Here is a 20,874-nt window from a genome sequence, read left to right as displayed (position 1 = left end):
ACACTTTCCTGCAGGTGGAATCGCTTCCAGCCTGCTCCTTTGCCTGCCTGATGGATCCCTTGTTACTAATATAATATAATATAATATAATATAATATAATATAATATAATATAATATAATATAATATAATATAATATAATATAATATAATATAATATAATATAATTTAAATATAATAATAATATAATAACATTTCCAAGCCTGGCTGGAAAATCTGTTTTAATCCCCTGATATTTACAGGTTTTTCAACTCACTTTGTACTGTCTTGACAGCAGAATTGTTCATGTGAAACTGTTTGTTTGGATTGAATTGGTGCATCATGGGCAGCGAGTGTGTTGTGTTGTTGACATTGTAATATTACACTATGAGATGTGTGCATGGGCCCGTGACATTGATTCTGTGATTAACAAATAAATCTGCCATCAGAAGACATCAAATAACCCTGGATATATGAAGGACCTCATCACAATAGATGTTCAACTCAATGCCTGACTGTAATTTACAGCAGATGATCAGATCAGTCTATATTCAAATGAGGGCCACAGATTATTGAAGATACGTACAATACATAAATACATATACACACACACACAATGGCTTAACGTCAACAATCCAAATCCAAATGACTTTCTTAGCCCAATTTTCAGCTCTTATTGTGAATAATTCTTCAGTAAATGTATTCCAATGACCAGCTCGCATTCATAATCTTTCACCCTTAATAACTCGAAATTGAATCATTAAATAATGATAATAATAATAATAATAATAAATATAGCTGCAAGCAGCAATTACGGGGCCAAGCACAAAAAAAGCACAAGAAGCCAGCCAACATGGCTGGGAGCATCAGACCAACTGCAACAGTGAGCAATTAAAGACCTATTAAGATCATTTTAGGCAAAAGAGCTGAAAAATTATATAAAATTAGGATTTACTGTTTCATCACTTTCGACCAATAGGTGGCGCTGTAACCAAATTAATGTGGAATGGTCAGAGTGAGTTGACAATGACACTTGCAAAGTTTGGTGTCAATATGTCAAAGCACTGAAGAGATACAGCTTCAAGAGTCGTTTTTGCATCATTCCTCAAATTCTTTGCTCTGGTATATGAAAACGGTTTGACATATCGACTTGAAATCCATAACTTTTTGTCGGCATGGTCTGAAGCTGACACAGTTCAATTTTGGTGAAAATCGGAGCAATGGTCTAGGAGGAGTTCGAAAAAGTAGGTTTTTAAAGAAAAACAATATGGCGGACAGGAAGTTCAACTGACTGTGGCAAATTTGATATCTATGTTCTCAACATGACCCAAGGAATATACTGAGACCAGTTTCATTACAATTGGTGAATACAGTCAGAAGTTATTAACATTTTTGTACATTTTGTTATAACTTTTGACCACAAGGTGGCGCTGGTACGAAACTTCTCAGGCTCCTTCTGGGCATAGTGCTGATGACCCATACTGAGTTTCGTAATGATACGCTAATACGTTCGTAAAATACAGCATTTTAGCATAAAATTCAAAATGGCCGACGGCCAAAATGTCCGAAGTGGGAAAATTGGATATCATTCGACTCGGCACGATTCCCCGAATCCAACGAGACCAAAGTTATGATTTTTGGACAAACCCATCAGAAGTTATAAGCAAAAATGACCATTTTTAGTATCTCTGCACCAGTAGGTGGCGCTGCGCCGAAAGACTGCATGATGCCTCAGGTCATACTTAGGATGACAGGTACCAAGTTTGGTCTGAATACGATAAAGCAGTGCAGAGATACAGCTTCAAGAGTGTGTTTTACAACATGCCTCAAATTCATTGCTCCGGTATACGAAAACAGTTTTACGTATCAACTTGAAATCCATAACTTTTTGTCTGAATGGTCTGAAGATGATACATTTCAATTTTGGTGAAAATTGGAGCAACGGTCTGGGAGGAGTTCGAAAAAGTAGGTTTTTAAAGAAAAACAATATGGCGGACGGAAAGTTCAGCCGACTATGGCAAATTTGATACCTGTGTTCTCAGCATAACCCACGGAATCAACTAAGACCAGTTTCATTACAATGAGTCAAAATAGTCAAAAGTTATTAGCATTTTCGTAAATGTTGTTATAACTTTTGACCACAAGGTGGCGCTGTTCCGAAACTTCTCAGACTCCTTCAGGGCATTGTGCTGATGACCCATACCGACTTTTGTAAAGATATGTTAATGCGTTCGTAAAATACAGCATTATAGCACAAAATTCAAAATGGCCGACGGCCAAAATGGTCGAAGTGGGAAAATTGGATATCATTTGACTCTGTATGATTCCCTGAATCCAACAAGAACAAATTTATGATTTTTGGACAAACCCATCAGAAGTTATAAGCAAAAATACCCATTTTTCACATCTCCGCACCAGTAGGTGGCACTGCGCCGAAACAATGCATGGTACCTCAGGTCATGCTTGTGATGACATGTACCAAGTTTGGTCTGAATATGATAAAGCGTTGCGGAGATACAGCCTTACTTCTGTTTTCGCAAGCACTACGTACAATTCGTTCGTGAGTTTTTCGAAAACGGTTTGAGGAATCGACTTGAATTCCATAAATTTTTGTCAGCATGGTCTGAACATGATCTGATTCAATTTTCATGAAAATCGGAGTAACGGCCTAGGAGGAGTTCAAAAAAGTATGTTTTTCAGAAAATTCAAAATGGCGGAAAAATTTTCATGACGGAAAATGACGACATAGGGTGCAATCGATTCGGCTTGAGCCAAGGAATCAGAGGAAAAATTTTGTTTCTAACTCTTATGGTTCAAAAGTTATTAACATAAACATAAGTGCAACTTTGGACAGCTGGTGGCGCTAGAGGGATTGAGTTAGAGACTCCAAATATGCTATGGACATAGATCAGACTGTCCTCTAACTGTGTGCCGAATTTCATAACTTTCCCGCAAGCGGTTATATGGGCTGTCATAGACTTCAAGAGCGGAAGAAGAAGAAGAAGAAGAAGAATAAAAAAAAAAAAAAAGAAAAAAAAAAAAGAACGCCAACAATAACAATAGATGCCTCCGCATCTTCGGTGCTTGGCCCCTAATAATAATAATAATAATAATGTTAACCAACTGCCAACCATCTCACCATGCTTTCTTATTTTTACTGTTTCACTGAGAAATATGTCACATTATAAGTCAAATGATGTGCCAAGGTTATTGAGAGTGTGTGTTTCTCCACAGTTTCTACCTCTTGTACAGCAGGATGGCAATGACAATACAGATGATGAAGATGACGGCCAGCACGGGCCCCACGACCCAGATCAGACCCTCCTCTTCATCGATTATGGGCTGGGGGTCGATATCAGCAAACACCACTGGATCAGAGTATGGACTCGCTGCATACAACATCTGAAAGAAAACACAGAACAATGACAGTGACATCTGAATCGCGAATTCAAGAAACCCTGAATTCACACTTTCACACCAAATACTCTCTAAATTAAATGAAACCCATTGCTTTGCTGTCGATTACCACAGAAAACAATCGTGACATGTCCCTCGGCTTGAAAAAAGAGCAGGAACATTATTTAAAGTTACGCACTTACAATGGGCATCTATTGGAGGAGAGTAGCAGAGGGTTTCGAACTCAAGCCAAGTCTTTATTTCGAAAGTGCTTTATACAATACAAATAGTTTCAAAGCAGCTTCACAGCAATAAACAGGAAAATAACAGAATCCACAGTGCAAACTTCATCAAATCTGTGGCAAATTCGGCTGTAAAGCAGCTTTGAAAAGACAATACATGGAAATATTCTCAGAACTTCAGCTATATTTTGGCAAGGTTTCCTCAAATTCTGAATAAACATTCTTCCAGTAATGTTAACAGACCATTTGTTCAAAGTTATCTGGTCTTTAGTAATGTTCTCAAAAAGTTAGCACAAAAATGTTATTTACATGTTCATGGACATACATGTTTATTTTTTAACAGAAATGTTTTAGTTGGACATTTTTTATTTGTACCTTTTCGTTTCAGAACATTCAGAGAACATTCAAATGTAACGTTCCCATAATGTTTGAAAATGATAAAAATGTAATGTTCCCTTAATGTTCACATTAAGAAAAAAAAACAAAAAAAAAAACTGGATATTTTGAATATTCGGATAACATTCAGAAAAACATTTTTATAACTTAATGGGAATGTAAGCAAAACATTCTTGGAACATTTCTATTAGCTTGAAAAGTGTCATTATTCAGCTCAATTCAGTTCAGTTCAATAACTGTGTAAAGTTCAGAAGGAGAAATGTGAAGCTTGTAGTCTTGTTAAAGCACTTACATGAATTATTCAGCAGAACAAAAGAGTTTGTTATTTGATCTGTAAAGTGCCTAAATCATTCCTTGGAGGTGAAACTGCTTTTCTAGGTGAATGGATGAATTATTCTCAGATTATTTCTCACATTACTCTCACATAAACCGTACATATAATTGTAATTACGTATGGATAGGTTTCTGGTATGTTTCTTTAAAGCAGCTTCATTGCAATCAATGGCAACATATTATTATTCAAGTACACAGTCAAACAGCCTGGATGCGCTGGAAACAATTAACGGAAACAATTAAACGGAACTATATAAATACGATTATATAAAAACACTGTCAGAGGTCTGAAATCCTGTTATGACTCTGATTAATGTAATATTCATCAGTGTGTGTTGCGATGTGTTCAGTGATGTGAGTTACGAACTACATTCAGTGATTAGCATCTAATTTACTCTCAAATCATCAGCACAAGCAGATAAACAGAGACATTAGACGCAACACACACACACACACGTTTCTCAGGCATTATATTCAGAAATATTGAATATATACTGGCATAAGTCTCTTCTGCTCACCAAGGCTGCATTTATTTGATCAAATGTACAGTGAAATGTGAATACTGTATATTGTAAAATGTAAAGTTGAAATGTAAAGTTGTCTTCAGTGTCACATAATGAAATAGTTATAATATGCTTATTTGCTGCTCAAGGAACATTACTTTTTAATCATCAATGTTGAAAACAGTTGTTTTTTTTGTGGAAACCATTATAATTGTCAGTATTCTTTTATCAATAGAAAATTTTCTAACAACATAAATGTCTTTATTGTCACTTTTGATTAATTCAATGCATCCTTGTTGAATAAAAGCGTTAATTTCTTTCTTTATTTCTATTTGTGCATAACTGCTTTATCCAATTTATATATGAGACTGACAAAGAAACATGGAGGAAAGTGAAAATACAGAGTGGTTTGGTCACTGCGTCTAGCTCTACCATCTCCCTGTCTCACTGCTTTCACAGAGCTAATCATTCCTCTGTCTGTCTGTCTGTATGTGTGTCTGTCTCTCTGCAGTGCAGTTGATAAGACTCTGCTGCTATTAAAGAGAAGGCGTTTATCTCACAGTCCCGCCGCTGACAGCTCTTCAGGGCTTTCCCTGTGAGAGACACACAGACAGCCGGAGAGAGACAGACATGCCGCTCTTATTCCCAGCAGGCTGTGTGCTGATAGAGTTCAGCCTGGTTTTCTCACTCTGACTGCATCACGTGACTGACACCAATGCCAGCGATCGTTTGGACACAAGACAAAGGAGATTTGGCCCCAAGCACAGCAGTAAAGCAATTTTATTCATCAGTATTTTGGCTAAATATTTATACATCCTTAAAACAAGATACATTTAGTTGAGAAGAAAAATGTGTATGATAATAAGCCTGGTGTTTAGAGAATATATATTAAGCATAAACAGTTCAGTTTAGTGTGGATTATGTTCAGGAAAATGGCTAAGAAAAATTGGTAACACTTTATTTTAGAGTCTTTTAACTAGTTGCTTATTAGCATGTATATTACTAGAATATTGGCTGTTTATTAGTACTTATTAAACACATATTAATGCCTTATTCTGCATGAACTTATTCTACATTCTTAATTATACCCAATACCTACACTTAACAACTACCTTACTAACTATTAATAAGCAGTAATTTAGGAGTTTATTGAGGGAAAAGTCATAGTTAATAGTGAATGTGTTCCCTATACTAAAGTGTTATGAAAAAAATAGATATATTCACAGTTTTGCTTCTCATATAACTGCATCTTGTTTTATGGATATTAGCATATTGCATCAAATAATATTAACAGATGCAACTTTTGATTTTAATAATGTATTAGTAAATATTGAAATGAACATGAACTAAGATTAATAAGTGCTTTAGAAATATATTCTTATTTAGTTAATGTTAACTAATATAGTTAACTAATGTTAACAAATTAAACCTTATTTTAAAGTGTTAACAAAATATTTTAAATGAAGAATATAACTGCACGCTGACTTATAAGTTATTTTTATAATATATTCTTCTTTACAAAGTATTTTTCCTTAACTTGCACAATCATAAGGTGTGCGTTTCCTTTAATTCTTTGTTAAAAAAAATATTATTTTTTTATTTTTTTATTTTCTAACACAAGACAAAAGAAAGCGGAGAATGAGACTCACGTTGTCTGAGATCTCCAGCACAGCCAGCACGAAGAACACATACTCCTGTCCATTCAGCAGCTGCTTGTTCTCGAAGTCTCCATACGTCTTGGCATCGCCCAGTGTGAACTCCGTCGGCAGTTCGTGGAAATACGCGGCGATGTATGGCTTCAGCTCCACCTGCCTGCGGAACCGAAGAGCGCGACTCGTTCGGTTGATTTCTCGCAACAGCTATAAAAGAAACAGAGACAAATGTTTCATCTGTTCAGTTTTAATCAGCGCTGAATTTTGTCTGACTGTGAACAGTCCAGTGATATTTTAGTATTATTTATATTAATAAAAATAGTATTTTATTATTTATTTATTTACATTAGCTTTTATTTTTATATTTTCAGTGTTGGTTTTAGTTTCAGTTTTAGCAATTTTGTTATGTGCTTTAGTCAGTTTTATTAGTTATTGTAGTAACACTTTACAGTATACAAACCCAATTCCAAAAAAGTTGGGACACTGTACAAATTGTGATTAAAAACAGAATGCAATGATGTGGGAGTTTCAAATTTCAATATTTTATTCAGAATACAACATAGATGACATATCAAATGTTTAAACTGAGAAAATGTATCATTTTAAGTGGAAAATAAGTCGATTTTAAATTTCTTGGCATCAACACATCTCAAAAAAGTTGGGACAAGTTTACCACTGTGTGGCATCCCCTCTTCTTTTTATAACAGTCTGCAAAAGTCATGTTGGAAAATGCAAGGTCTTCCCTGAAAGAGACAACGTCTGAATGGGAGCATATGTTGTTCTAGAACTTGGATATACCTTTCAGCATTGATGGTGCCTTTCCAGATGTGTAAGCTGCCCATGCCACATGCACTCATGCAACCCCATACCATCAGAGATGCAGGCTTCTGAACTGAGCGCTGATAACAACTTGGGTTGTCCTTGTCCTCTTTAGTCCGGATGATATGGCGTCCCCAGTTTTCCAAGAAGAACTTCAAATTTTGATTCGTCTGACCACAGAACAGTTTTCTTTGCCACAGTCCATTTTAAATGAGTCTTGGCCCAGAGAAAACCTGCGCTTCTGGATTTAGATATTGCTTCTTTTTAGACCTATAGAGTTTTAGCCGGCAACGGCAAATGGCACGGTGGATTGTGTTCACCGACAATATTTTCTGGAAGTATTCCTGAGCCCATGTTGTGATTTCCATTACAGTAGCATTCCTGTATGTGATGTAGTGCCGTCTAAGGGCCCGAAGATCATGGGCATCCAGTATGGTTTTCCGGCCTTGACCCTTACACACAGAGATTCTCTGAATCTTTGGATGATATTATACACTGTAGATGATGATAACTTCAAACTCTTTGCAATTTTTCTCTGAGAAACTTTTTTCTGATATTGCTCCAATATTTTTTGACGCAGCATTGGGGGAATTGGGGATCCTCTGCCCATCTTGAATTCTGAGAGACACTGCCACTCTGAGAGGCTCTTTTTATACCCAATCATGTTGCCAACTGACCTAATAAGTTGCTGTTCCTTATTTACATTTAACTTTTCCGGCCTCTTATTGCTACCTGTCCCAACTTTTTTGGAATGTGTAGCTCTCATGAAATCCAAAATGAGCCAATATTTGGCATGACATTTCAAAATGTCTCACTTTCAACATTTGATATGTTATCTATATTCTATTGTGAATAAAATATAAGTTTATGAGATTTGTAAATTATTGCATTCCTTTTTTATTCACAAATTTGTAAAGTGTCCCAACTTTTTTGGAATCGGGTTTGTAAAATCTTTACAGTAACTTTTGAAGGGGGTGGATTCTGGAATCCACTTCCTCTTCAATATATATTTTGAGTGATTTATAATCAAGTTATTAATTAATATTTATCCTTCTAAATATTAAATGATTTGAATGACTTTTTCAATGTATGTTAAAGCATTTATTTTACTTTTCCATCTTCATTCACTAGAATGTTTGTAAAATGTTTGTTGAAATTTGTGCGCTCACGAATCCTACTGGGCTATTATAACACGCAAAGTGTAAACATTATGAAAGATTCTTTGTTTATATTTTCATTGTGTTATAACAGAGCTTTGTGGGATTGCAATGAACTGAGATGTCAGCTTTTGTCATTATAAAGGAAGCATTCTTTGCACGCATTCTGCCATGCCAAACTATGCACGCAGCAGCTTGCTTTTCGGTTAAAACTAACTGTGGTTTGTGAATGTTGATGCTTTAATAACAAATTTTTTATGGGGAGAGTTTATGCTGGGACATTGTGGTGACACAACTTAATATTTCATGTAGGCCTACATTTCATGGATGTACTTGACTAAAATCTATATAGTCTACTTTTATCGTGGGACAAAACATGAATGTAGCGGACCTGAAAAATCCATCCTGCACAGGTCTCTAGGTAGTGGACTCTGTTAGAGTATACTGTAATTTTTGTGGAAATGTAAATGTATGCAGAGCGGCTTACAAACTCCTTGTGAGTGTTGAAGCTTAACTATTCTTCAGTAAAATTTTCTTAAATTTATTTTTTAAACTCTGACTCCGGGTCTTCGTTCATCAGATCTGTTCATTTGGTGTAAAATTCCCCTACACTTTACAGTATAAAAATCATTATGTCTATGCACATCCCCATAAAACATGAAAACCCAACTTGTGTGTGTGTGTCTGTGTGTGTGTGTAGTTATCCGCAGGCATTTGCTGTGAGATGGAGGGCTGCTCTGATAAAGCTTTCTATCAATCCTGTTCAAGCTGTCAAAACTGCTTCAGTTCTTCTGCCCTTGAGCCACTTTGAACAGGTGACTTCAAATATTGACAGTAAAATAAATTGAGTGTGTGCATGTATATATATATATATATATATATATATATATATATATTGTATATATATTGTATATATATTCATTCATTTTTTGTTTGATGATGGTAGTTGCAATGCTGACGGTGTGTTTTCTTTATTAACAGCACTATCAGCTTCATCGTAACCAGGTTTGCAGAACTGCCTCAGGCCAGCTGGTGGGGGAGGGGTGTATCCAGCTGTCGGCCAATCAGAAAGGAGATCCCTGCATGGTGCCATCCCTTCCCAAGCTGCAGCTCAGAGTATGTGACGCGGTTGGCAGTTCTACTGGCACAATTCTGGGGAAAGCACTCGCCGTCTTGTGCCTCGCCACATAAAAGCCTTTCAAATATTTACTCTGGCTAAAAATAATATTGTTCGGCTCTATCTCTCGCCCGTTCGTCCTGCCCTTCAGAGGAGAACGCCTTTTGTTCCCATCTCCATTAGCGGGCAGGAACTGATTTGCATATGAAGGGATCTGGTAGAACTGTCTCACGGCTTTCTTTTCAAATCAGCTGCTTGTAAATGTGTTGGGACTGATGTCCTTACATGGGCTGCTGCCATGATCAATAATGTTTCTAAAATGGGCCTAATTTATCGACGCAGTGACTTTAATGTTTATGTGTAAGGTGTCTGTTACCTCTTCTAGATTCATCTCATCCGGATTGTCCCAGAGTTTGATGAATTTTCCAGGCCGTTGTTTCTTCAGCGGTACCACCACAATGTAGTATCCCCTACAGAGAGAGCAAGAAAAAGTGTCTATGAGTATCTCAGTGGTCAAGATTCGGCCGCTGGCAAAGGCATTAGGACATCCATCAAGATTAGCTCCAATCAATCTGGACTTTCCAATCCACTTCGGATGACACTGGATTAACGACATGTTTGACGAAAGAGAGAAACCCTCGGTAAACACATCAATAACCTGCCAACTTCCCCTCACTTTAGTCTGGTTTCACTTCAAGGCTGGTGCTTCAGACACACTAATGAGGGTCTCTCTGGTAGAGATGATGGCCAGTTTACTCACTCTTATCTCATTCCAAAACTGTATAACTTTCTTTCTCCAAAGAAACTCAAACAGAGATATTTTAAAGAAAAATAAGTTGCTATTTCCATATTTTCCATATAAACAGTTAATACTGGTTCTTGAATCTGATTGGCTAAGAGCCTTTTCCAATTATGCAATATTCTACTAATATCACACAGAAGTTGTTTCATTATTTATATCACTCTGCTTGTTTCTGCCGCATCTATAGTGGCAGCATTTCTCACAGTGAGCATCAATAGCAGAGGAGGAAACCCACTATAATTTTAGAAATACAAAAATACAACTGTTATTGTGTCAGAATGTAGTTTTAAGAGTTTTTGAGAAAATGTAGCTGTTTAGCCCTTAAATATTCACTTTACATATAAACATAGCGCCTATTTGAAAATTTGTTTAGACATTTTCGGAGATTAGAGCACCAGGCTGTCAGCAGCCATTCAGCGCTCATGTACCCACTGAGAACAGCCAGTCCTATGCGAATTTGCTTCTAGCTGCTTTTGTACTAAATTGTTTGCTTGTGTTTATTTCCTATTATACAAACTACTTACACTATTATTGTTCATTTAAATATTATTTTTCAATAAATAACATTTTATTTAAATAATATGCCATAGTTGGTATTGAGAAAGGGTCTGTTAGTGATTGTGATTTCGACTTCAGTGAAAGTTACATTATTACGCCATTAGATGGCAGCAAAGACTGTCTTTATGAGTGAGTCAGTAGCAAAGACTTTTAGGCTATGTCTACATTAATCCAGAGACATTTGAAAAAATAGAGTTTTCATTAAAAAAGCTCCTCTTCCACACTAACATTTTCAAGCATTTTCCAAAAGTTGCTTAAACCGCTTAAATCACCTTACTGCACATGCGTAAACCATTCTAACTCATGAAATGATGCAGAGAGAGCAGGTTTAATAAAATAATGCATCACTCACTGACTCGTCATCACTCACTCATCCATTCTAAAAAGGAGCATTTATCTTGAGCAATACACTTTAATGTAAATAGTAGGCACAACAATGCCGATAGTATAGTACCTCACATTAATCTATGGAATAGCTTCAGAAGTCTTGGAATATAGTCCATGGAAACTTTATGGTGCTTTATAATGTTCTTGTGCCTTTTGTGGGGCTTAACAATAACACAGAATAGTATAAGCACAATATTGGATTTGGATCGGTCTCATCTGACCGATACCTGATCCTGCAAAAATGGCAGTATCGGAGCCAATACTGATATTGAGTATCGGATCGGCGCATCCCTAACAAAAATAGCCATTTTCCAGATTTCATGACCTGTAGGGTGGTGCCCCCAGATCATATAATGCTTAGTTTCAATAGATTAAAGAGTTGATAGATATATATATAGATATATCCAATTTTGGGTCAACATCAGTTAGGGTCCTATTTTAACGATCTAAGCGCAGAGTCTAAAGCGCATAGTGCAAGTGCACTTAGGGCGTGTCCGAATCCACTTTTGCTAGTTTAAGGATGGGAGAAATGGTCGGTGCACCCGGCACATTGTCTAAAAGGGTTGTCCCTATTCTCTTAATGAGTCAATGGTATGTTTTGGGAAAAATGCGCAATAAAGCAGAATGTAAACGCGTTGTGCACTCGCATATGGGCGCATATTACTAACACGCTCTTTAAATAACAAAACCATTGACTTTAGACCAGGATTCAGTTGGTCAATGATGCAGTCTATTTCAGTTGCCTCAAAATAGTAATACTCCAACAATGCACCTGAACATACCTCATTTTCAGAAATGGGTGCAAATGCATTTGCTATTTAAACAACGTGACGCAGGACATGAAAATGATAACAGCGTCGGGCTGAAACTAGCAAAAAACACTTGCGTTGCGCCTGGTGCCACATTGCGCCGGGTGTATGATAGGGCCGTTATTATAACTTTTGAACAGAGTTGAAAATCAAAATTCTGTCTGGTAAGCCCTGCACAGCTTAGTCTAATGGTCATCTAAACCAAGTTTGGTGAGAACTGGACAAAATTTAAAAGAGGAAAAAAAAAAAAAAAAAATGCAGTACATTTCAAAATGGCAACTACTACAATGGGCAAACTCTTAATGTAAGACACTGTATGTGATTAGCATGAGAAAAGTAGTCTTAGAACTTGGTGGACACAGGACAGTCGAGGTGCGCATTTAATTCTGCAGTGATTTAGGCAGCATCAGTTTGTCTTCTTTTGAACTCTGATACATATGTCTCCCATTAAGCTGTGTGGATTGCAATATTTTATGTAAAGCTGTGCTATTGCTCAGCTAATTCGACCTTCACACTCTGCTCTTACTGATGGAATGTAAGAGCAGTGAAGATTGGTCTCCAGGCCATGCATATATAGGCTTCACTTAAGACTGCTCTTATGAGGATACTCAACAAAACGGGCATTTTGGCATAATTATGTGTGTTTGTTCAGGCACGAAAGAGAACTCGATACTGGCGTGAGTCTTTCTGTGCACGCGACATTCACAGACACTCTTGTGTTGCGCCTGAAAGGTTTAAAAGCATTTGCGTGAATAAGAGTGGAAATTTGTGAAATTACGTCTTACAGAAAGTTTTAAAACTACTGATTTGCTCTGATAATCTGATTGGGTTCAACCTACATGCCATAGTGCATAAATGTTTGGTAAAATCGGTTATAATGGTACTGTAGAAAAACAAGTACCGTCAGGATTTTAAAATGTTAATACCAACTTCATGACATCCATAGCACAAACAAATGTGGAAAAGATTAAAAGGCAAATGGAGAGGGAATGAAATGATCAACTAGATAGGTCAGTCTGCAAAGCCCATAGTGCTTCTCTCAATAAAACCAAACACAAGAAATCGTACTCACTTCACTTTCTCTGCTGTCTGCACCGTCGGCAGCTCGACCGTGACCATGCCGTCCGAATTGGTCTTGCCGATCAGGTACGGTTTGGTGCGAAGTATGTCAGGCGCTGTCATGGTGGAGACACGGTGCTGCAGACCTCCGGCGCTGTTCCCACGGTTGGTGAGCAGGAATGAATACTGAGTCTCCGGCTGAAGGTTGGTGATGAGCTTCTGCGTCAGCTTCCCATCCACCTCCACACTTTGACCATTATCGTATAAGATCTGGAAGAAACAGTTTTACTCCAAACGTTAACCAAACATCAAATGTTATGCAAGTTTTAATATGATAGCATTTTAAGGGATGCAAAGAGAGAGAGGCAACATTATGAAAATACCATATCCATCATTCAGAAAACAAGCCTTAGAAGGTCTCTTTTGAAAAAGATGTACACTTTAGCATACTTTTTAAAATATACTATGTAAAAAAGTGTAACTTCACTGATTTTCAAGCCATTTTTTTTATTGTTATCCATACTGCATTTGCAGGTTAAATGTTTCTCCGATTCTCTTACCGTAAAGGGCTGTGCAGGGTTGTAGTTTTCGGGAATTTCCCACGTCAGCAGCACTGAGGTCTTCATGGCAGCTCTCACATGGAAATTTTTTGCAAACACTGCTAAAAGAAAGTTGGGGCAGATAAATTAGACACAGAGCCGGAGCAGTTCTCTCACCACCTTTTAGGAAGGCAGCTAGTCATCAACAGCCTTACCTGCAAAGAATTTCCCCTGCTACCTCATGAGGACTAGTCCAGAACTAGAACCTTACCTTGTGGCTTACCATTGACTCTCCGTAGGATGCTATTTGACATGAGCTAACTATGCTAGGGGCATTTTCATATTCGATTTGGTCCTGAGAACCACACTCTTTCTCAAAGGTTGTAGAAGAGGGCAAACGTGGGCCGAGAGGGTGTTTTGAGCCCCCTACCTTGGTTGACGGGTTGCGTTCTGAACTGGACACTAGGACTGTAAGGACCGGGGCCCTTACTGGTGAAGGCACACATTTTAATATCGTAAGTCGTGTCTGCTTTAAGGCCGTCCAGCGTGACAGTGGACTCGGGTGCTGTGATGAACAGTTCTGAGGGACTGCGAGGGCTGTTGATGTCTTTGTATTGAAGAGCGTATTTGATAATGGCTCCATTGCGCTCAGCTAATGCCACCGGCTGCCAGCTGACTTGCATGGTGGTCGTTGTGCTACTTTCGGCTATGATGCCTTGCGGGTAACCAGACGGTGTGTCCTCGGATGTTGTGATCTCCTTCACCGTCTCCTCTCCGAATCCCACCTTATTGCGGGCAGAGAGGCGGAACATGTAGGACGCCCCCTTGTGGATCTCTTTGGTGGTGTAGTGGTTCTCACGCTCTGAGAACTCGATTACTGTTAGTGGTTCGACATCCTTACGGCCGAATCTGAGGCGGTAGCCTTGCAGTGGGCCATAGGTGTTGGGCGGCGGGTGCCACTGCAGGAGCGCTGTGCCCATGTTTGTCGGACTCACCATGAGACGAGGCTTTTCCGGAACTAAGGATGGACAAACGACAAAGCAGGGTTATTATTGTTAATTAAAACTATGTCTGAAACTATTAAAAACATTTCTGTTTATTAAAAAAAAAAGCTGAAATAAAATATAATGTAAAATATAACTAAATGAAAATTATAAAAGTTGCCTTGGCAATAAATTAAAATAAACACTAAAGTTATTAACTTTGTTAATAATGTTAAACTATAAATAAAACTAAAATAATTTGATAAAGTCAGTGCAGTTAAATTAATAATATTTCTGAATATTAATTACCAATAAAACAAAGATACAAATGTAAGAAGAGTGATTTATGTTCCCTTTCGAATGGGAACTTTCACTGCATCCTAGGATGCTGGAGCATTCCCCAAAGCGTCACAGGATGCGGTGTCTCATTCTCTTTCTCAGGGAACCAGGGTAACATTTGTAACCTAGACATTTTTCAGGTAGGTCTATCTAATACTAGAGATGTAATCAAATGTAAAACAAACAAACACTGCATAGCCTTCACTGAATATACAATGATTCTTACTAGGCTGCCGTCACTTTAAGACAGTTATATGGATCTAATATACTGACACACATGAGGTTTCCTCCTAACTGCTTCTTTTGATTTGAGACATAAGCATATGTTTTTATGTCATTACTCACCAAGCCAGACATTTGTGTGAGTTGGGCCATTTGTGCAAACTAAGCAGTTAAAAATAATTCATTAAAGTAAAAGATATGGGCCTATTTTTTTTTATTTATTTTTTTTTATATACTGCTTATACTGTAAGTGACATGAATAAAACAGAATTAAATCCTTAATCACAATTATTTGTATGACAATTAACGGTCAGCACAAATTCATCATCATGACAGGCCTATGTGCAATGTAACCGTGATAAAGACAACAGTCCGAAATTTCTACCGATTTAAATTTAGGTTGGTAATGTTTTAGCCTTGAAAACAATGTTGAAATTCACTGATATAACATACTTTAATGGATTTTCAATATTGTACATGCACTGCTTTATCTATACTCCAAATTCTCCAGTCAAAAACGCTGCGAGTTTGACAATTTGTAATGATACAATATCAAATAGATATCAACAGTGATATCGTGTGCTTTTTCACAGTTGTGCAATCAAGGACAAAAGTGAAATAAAAGGCCTTTCAGGGAACTGAATAACAGCACAATTAGAGGTACAACAGAAAAGCGCCTGTACTTATAAGCGATTGTGTGTCTCGAGCCTTTCAGTGATAATCCAGACAGTACGCAGTATTCTTTTCTTTTGAAAAAGTCTATTTTCCTGACAGATTTTTCCATTATTTCCTTAACCCCTGCGAGCATTTCAAAGTCAGAGCCGTAGGTGAGTGGAATTACAATCGCCTTCATCACTGAGAGGGCAATTATAGGCATTCACTCGTAATGGGTACAGGGAGAAGCCTGCCGAATACTACATGGTTGACAGGAACAGAGGCGTGAACTGCTCTGAACCTACCGGCTCCGGTGGTGGTGACCAGCTTGGGTTTGCTGCGTGCTCCGTCACCCTTGGTGGTGTAAGCGGCAACAGTTACTGAGTACGTGGTCTCAGCGTGCAAATCAATAAGGACTAATTCCTGGAAAAACATAAGGACGTTTTTAACACTGACTGCAAAAACGCTTTTAAAATCATACAGAAAAATAAGCATGTGTTTAAGATTTTTTTTTTTTTTTTTTTTTACAAAATTTGTAGTATAAGAAACATCAATAAAAAGATTTTTCTTACTCTTGTTCTAAATTTCATGAATCTGGATTGTACTAAATAAACATATGCATGTCTGTATGTAGTAATTAGCATAAATGGCATAAATAAACATTTAAAGAAACGGTTCTCAACCTTTCTGACTCAAAGGTCCTACATTGCCAAAGACAATATTTGAAGGCCCGCCAAGATATTTCGGGTACTTCTTCTACAAAAAAAAAGCTACTCATTTTTAAACTTTATTATTTAAAAAAAAACAAGGAGAGGCAAAATCATTTAATAAAATATGTATACATTTATATAAATATTCTAAATTGTATTAATAATAACATTTACTTTAATTGTGGAATTGTATTACATTATAATTTTTATAATTTGATAATTATTTTATTAAATTAATTTCAGAAACAGTTTTAATAACTAAATGTTTTTCAGGGTTACATGACTTTTCATGTGTGATTCAAGGGTTTTTCACTTTCTCTCAAAAAGCAGCTTCTCAGCTATTTTTACCAGATACAATATTTTAGAGCTTGACAATAACTAGAAAAATGTATGTTATAGAAATGTCCATGATATTTTAAGATTTTGAAAATTCCTCATATATCCAGGTTTTCCAAGACTGGTTAACTCTGGTTCTTAAAATGACAGGTGTTGAGGGAATTAATTAAAAATAAAAGAAAAAAGATAATATGACAGCAGCTTATATCTTGAGTTTTAGCTTATTTTAAAGTATATTTGGTATCATTTTATTTGGTATCATTTTATTTAACTGCAAATTTATTGAAAAATCATGATTTCTATGTGATAACATTTGTATACAGGTGTTATCATTCACAAAAAATGATGAATGAAATCCAGTGTTGTCGTGATGCAAATGATGTGTATGTTTGCAAATCATGCATAGAATGAAATACAGTGAATGTGCAGAATTGAATATAATTGTTTTTTCAAATGTACTCACATGTTCAGCTGAATCATCATATTCCCACTGATGCCCAGACCAGAGAACAGAAGGAGGAAAAAACAAACAAACAGACAAACAAGAAAAGAAGTTTAATTATACTCGAAGACACAAGAGTGTTAGATGAACCTGAGGTGTGTCTCTTATGTTTCCGTGAGTGAGCAGATGTTGGAATGATGAATGATTCATAATTCTGGAGGATTCAAACAGCGTGTCGCTGTCTCCACATTGCACTCTGAGGTCAGGATATGATGTGTTGTGTGAAATCAGATCGGCCAGTCTCATTGTCTAACATGAAGTCACATATAATCAAGCAGATAACAGGTCTGCTGTATATGTAATTCATGGATGGTTATGGCACATCATCATTAACCTCACATGGGAAAATTAATGTCTAGGGAAAGTATTCGCGTCAGTCTTGAAGATATGAAAAGAAGGACATATGAAATTGTGCATGTCATAAAAATAAATTTGCTGCCTACATTCTTACAGTTATTAGGGTCATTTAGTGAAAATATACCCCTCATTTACTTACAGTATATACAAATAAGGACTTTAATGTTATTATATACATTTTTTTTTTCTTAACATCCATTTTATTTTAGCTGTCTTCATTTTCCGCTAACTTTTTATTTCCAGTTTGTATGTTTGTTTGTAAATATTGATTGGTAAATGCACATTTTAAACAGTTTATTTCACAGGTAAGTTAATCACTATTCTAAGCGAATGTGCTGCCACATTGTAGCACATGCACGCGCGCACACACACACACACACACACAAAGACACACACATCCTGCCCCCCCATTGACTACCATAGTATTTATTTTTTCCTACTATGGTAGTCAGTGGGTGGTAAAATATGTTTGGTTACTTACATTCTTCCAAATATCTTCCCTTTGTGTACAGCAGAACAAAGAAATTCATACAGGTTTGGAACTACTTGAGGGTGAGTAAATGATGACAGAATTTTCGGGTGAACTATTGCTTTAAGCTAATGTTTCTCCTAGTATTGTGTAATTATTTTTCATTATAGATTTGTACAGACAGCCAGTCTACAAGTATCACTCTGATGAGTGCTTATCTCAACACAGCAACCATCATTATCGGCCTAGCACCCATATAGGACCATGCACAGCCCATATCTGTGCACCAGAACAGAGTAGTAACCTTGTCCTTAAAATCATTCACTCTCATCAAAACTTTAGCCTCTAGTTTATAATTGGCATCACTGCAGTAAAAGCTGGTCCACCTGCTCTGAACTGGTCCAAAATGGTAGACCATCTTAGACCAGAAACAATCAGGTGGTCATACCCATTTCCATCTAGAAACCGCCTTCCATGTTCCAAACTACAGCTATCACCTATAACCATTTTCCAGCAGTGATTTCTTTCAACTTGCAGGTTTTTCTCTCAATGGCTGTATTGAAATGCATGCTGGGATTGCCAAAACAAGCCTACCTTCAGTCAACTAGGTAGGCAGCTCACTAGTTTGTGGAAGAGCGAAAAAGTTCCTATTTGCATTGCGTTTTATTGTGACATACACCAAAATCAAAATAGTTGGCAAAAGCTTGTAAAGGCTGACTTGAGAAATAGTGCAGTTGTGCAGGTGGGTGCCTACCTGAGCGTCATCGATCAGGATGTCCTTGATGACAGGGTGCCCAACGGGTTCCCCATTAACCATCCTCACATAGTGCACCTGGTACCCACGGATCTGCCCGTGCTGTCTGCTCGGCACCGGCGACCGCCACAGCACTTTAACAGACGTGGAGTTGACAGCCTCCACCTCGACTTTACGAGGTGGGCCACTCGGCACTGAGAGAATTATGGGATAGAAGACAAAAAGGTCAAGCTTAAAGAGGACACTTCCCGTCCGACTGGACATCTCTCATGAGAAAGTGGTGAAGCAGACAAAAATCTACAAAATGGGTATATACCACTAACAAGTACTGGATAACACTAATATCTCAACAATGGGAAGTCAAAAACAAAAAACAAAAAGAGAAAAAACAAAACAAAAACAATCCCCAAAAACAGGTCACACAGCTGACCTAATTTTTTTTTTTTTTCTGAAAAATGGGTTTAGTGGATTCAAAATATGGAATAAAAATAACAAGCAAAAAAGCCAAGAGGAGTGTTTCAGAGGTTTGAAGCACTCGAAAGGAGTTTGGCTATGATAGAGTGAAGACAAAAAGAAAAACAAATGGAAAAATTTAAGAAAAATGTCATTAGCGTGGGACATTTGAGAAAAAAAAAAAGCCCCATTTTTTGAGGATTCACTGTCGATTTAGCCGTCTTTTCTCATGTATGAAAATGAGTTTAACTCCATTAAAAAATCCATTTCATTTATCTTATTAAGAAAATGGAGGGAAAAACAGCAAAACATTTGGGATTGTTGGAAGTTAAAGGTTGTCAGAAGAACATGCCATGAAATTTCCATGAAAGTCTGGTCAAGAAAAAAGATTCAAAAATTCTCTTGAAAATTCTCCCAAAATAAATGTTGGCTCGGTGAAAGGTCACAAAAAATCCTGGTTAGTAGAGTTAGTGTAAATACAGGGGACTAGAGGGGCGAGGGGGTTTTGGGGGTGCCTTGGGCAGAAGTCTGCCCAGAAGTGGGGCATGTGTTAAGGGTAAAAACATTAGTATTGGGTCACAGTGGCGTGTGGGTAAGACATACCATCCTCCTCTGTACGGATTAGCTGAGGTAAACTCTCAGGGCCTTCCCCTGCTTCTGTGTGGGCGCTCACTGTCACACGGTACTCTGTCCATTTGTCCAAGTTTTCCAACAGATAATGGTACTTTTCTGGCGGTATGTCCGATATTTGTCGCAACGAGGTATCGTCGCCTTCAGTTGCCGCATACTGGACGGTGTATTTGGTCATGATTCCATTTTGAAGCTCCACTGGAGGCGGTTTCCAACTTACCAGAATGCTGGTAGAACTGGGACTAGTACACTTGACTTCCTGGGGTGGAGCTGAGGGCTCTGATTGGAGGATCAGAGGATTGTGGGAGGAGCAGAACAGTCAATGAATTGGATTCAAGTAGTTTTGGAGTTTGGTTGGATCCAGGTGAGGTTCACGGGGTTGAGGTAAGAGGATTTTTTTGTTTTTGTGGTGGAGGTGGAGATGATGTTGATGGACAAAAACAAAAACAAAAAAGGAACATAAAATGAGGATGGACCACAAAGACTACATTTATTGAAAAAAAAAAAAAAAAAAATGATGACATGAAAATAAATTTAAATTAAGCTAAAAAGATGAACAAAATGGACAGAAATGTCACAGACTTCTCATAAAGGAGGTAGAAAAAAAAAAAAAAAAATTCACAAATTGTGTGGGTGGGACTGGTATAGACACTAAAAGTAAAGAACCTACCTTAGTAATTCTACATATGTTATTTTTTCCTAAATACATCCTAAAATTTA

The 20,874-nt window shown here is 37.3% G+C and overlaps 1 protein-coding gene across 8 annotated transcripts in view; it reads right to left on the bottom strand.

Annotated features, from left to right (window-relative positions):
* Positions 1-20,874, bottom strand: part of LOC137030008 (receptor-type tyrosine-protein phosphatase delta) — a 209,045-nt gene that overhangs the window by 41,419 nt on the left and 146,752 nt on the right. For 4 of the 8 annotated variants that reach the window (XM_067399912.1, XM_067399910.1, XM_067399914.1 and 1 more), the window contains exons 11-20: positions 20,128-20,433; positions 19,072-19,265; positions 17,453-17,479; positions 16,249-16,366; positions 14,176-14,763; positions 13,767-13,867; positions 13,220-13,476; positions 9,968-10,061; positions 6,496-6,705; positions 3,218-3,378 (exon numbers count right to left, since the gene is read on the bottom strand). In XM_067399912.1, the coding sequence (XP_067256013.1) occupies positions 3,218-3,378; positions 6,496-6,705; positions 9,968-10,061; positions 13,220-13,476; positions 13,767-13,867; positions 14,176-14,763; positions 16,249-16,366; positions 17,453-17,479; positions 19,072-19,265; positions 20,128-20,433 (2,056 nt within the window). The remainder of the gene's footprint in view (positions 1-3,217; positions 3,379-6,495; positions 6,706-9,967; positions 10,062-13,219; positions 13,477-13,766; positions 13,868-14,175; positions 14,764-16,248; positions 16,367-17,452; positions 17,480-19,071; positions 19,266-20,127; positions 20,434-20,874) is intronic. The other 4 variants (XM_067399913.1, XM_067399916.1, XM_067399917.1 and 1 more) reach the window with 2 other exon arrangements.

Source organism: Chanodichthys erythropterus, chromosome 11 (genome assembly GCF_024489055.1).
Source record: "Chanodichthys erythropterus isolate Z2021 chromosome 11, ASM2448905v1, whole genome shotgun sequence".
NCBI classification, from domain to species: Eukaryota; Metazoa; Chordata; class Actinopteri; order Cypriniformes; family Xenocyprididae; genus Chanodichthys; species Chanodichthys erythropterus.
The sequence above is the reverse complement of the archived record's forward strand: the minus strand, read 5'-3'. Positions and strand labels throughout refer to the sequence as shown.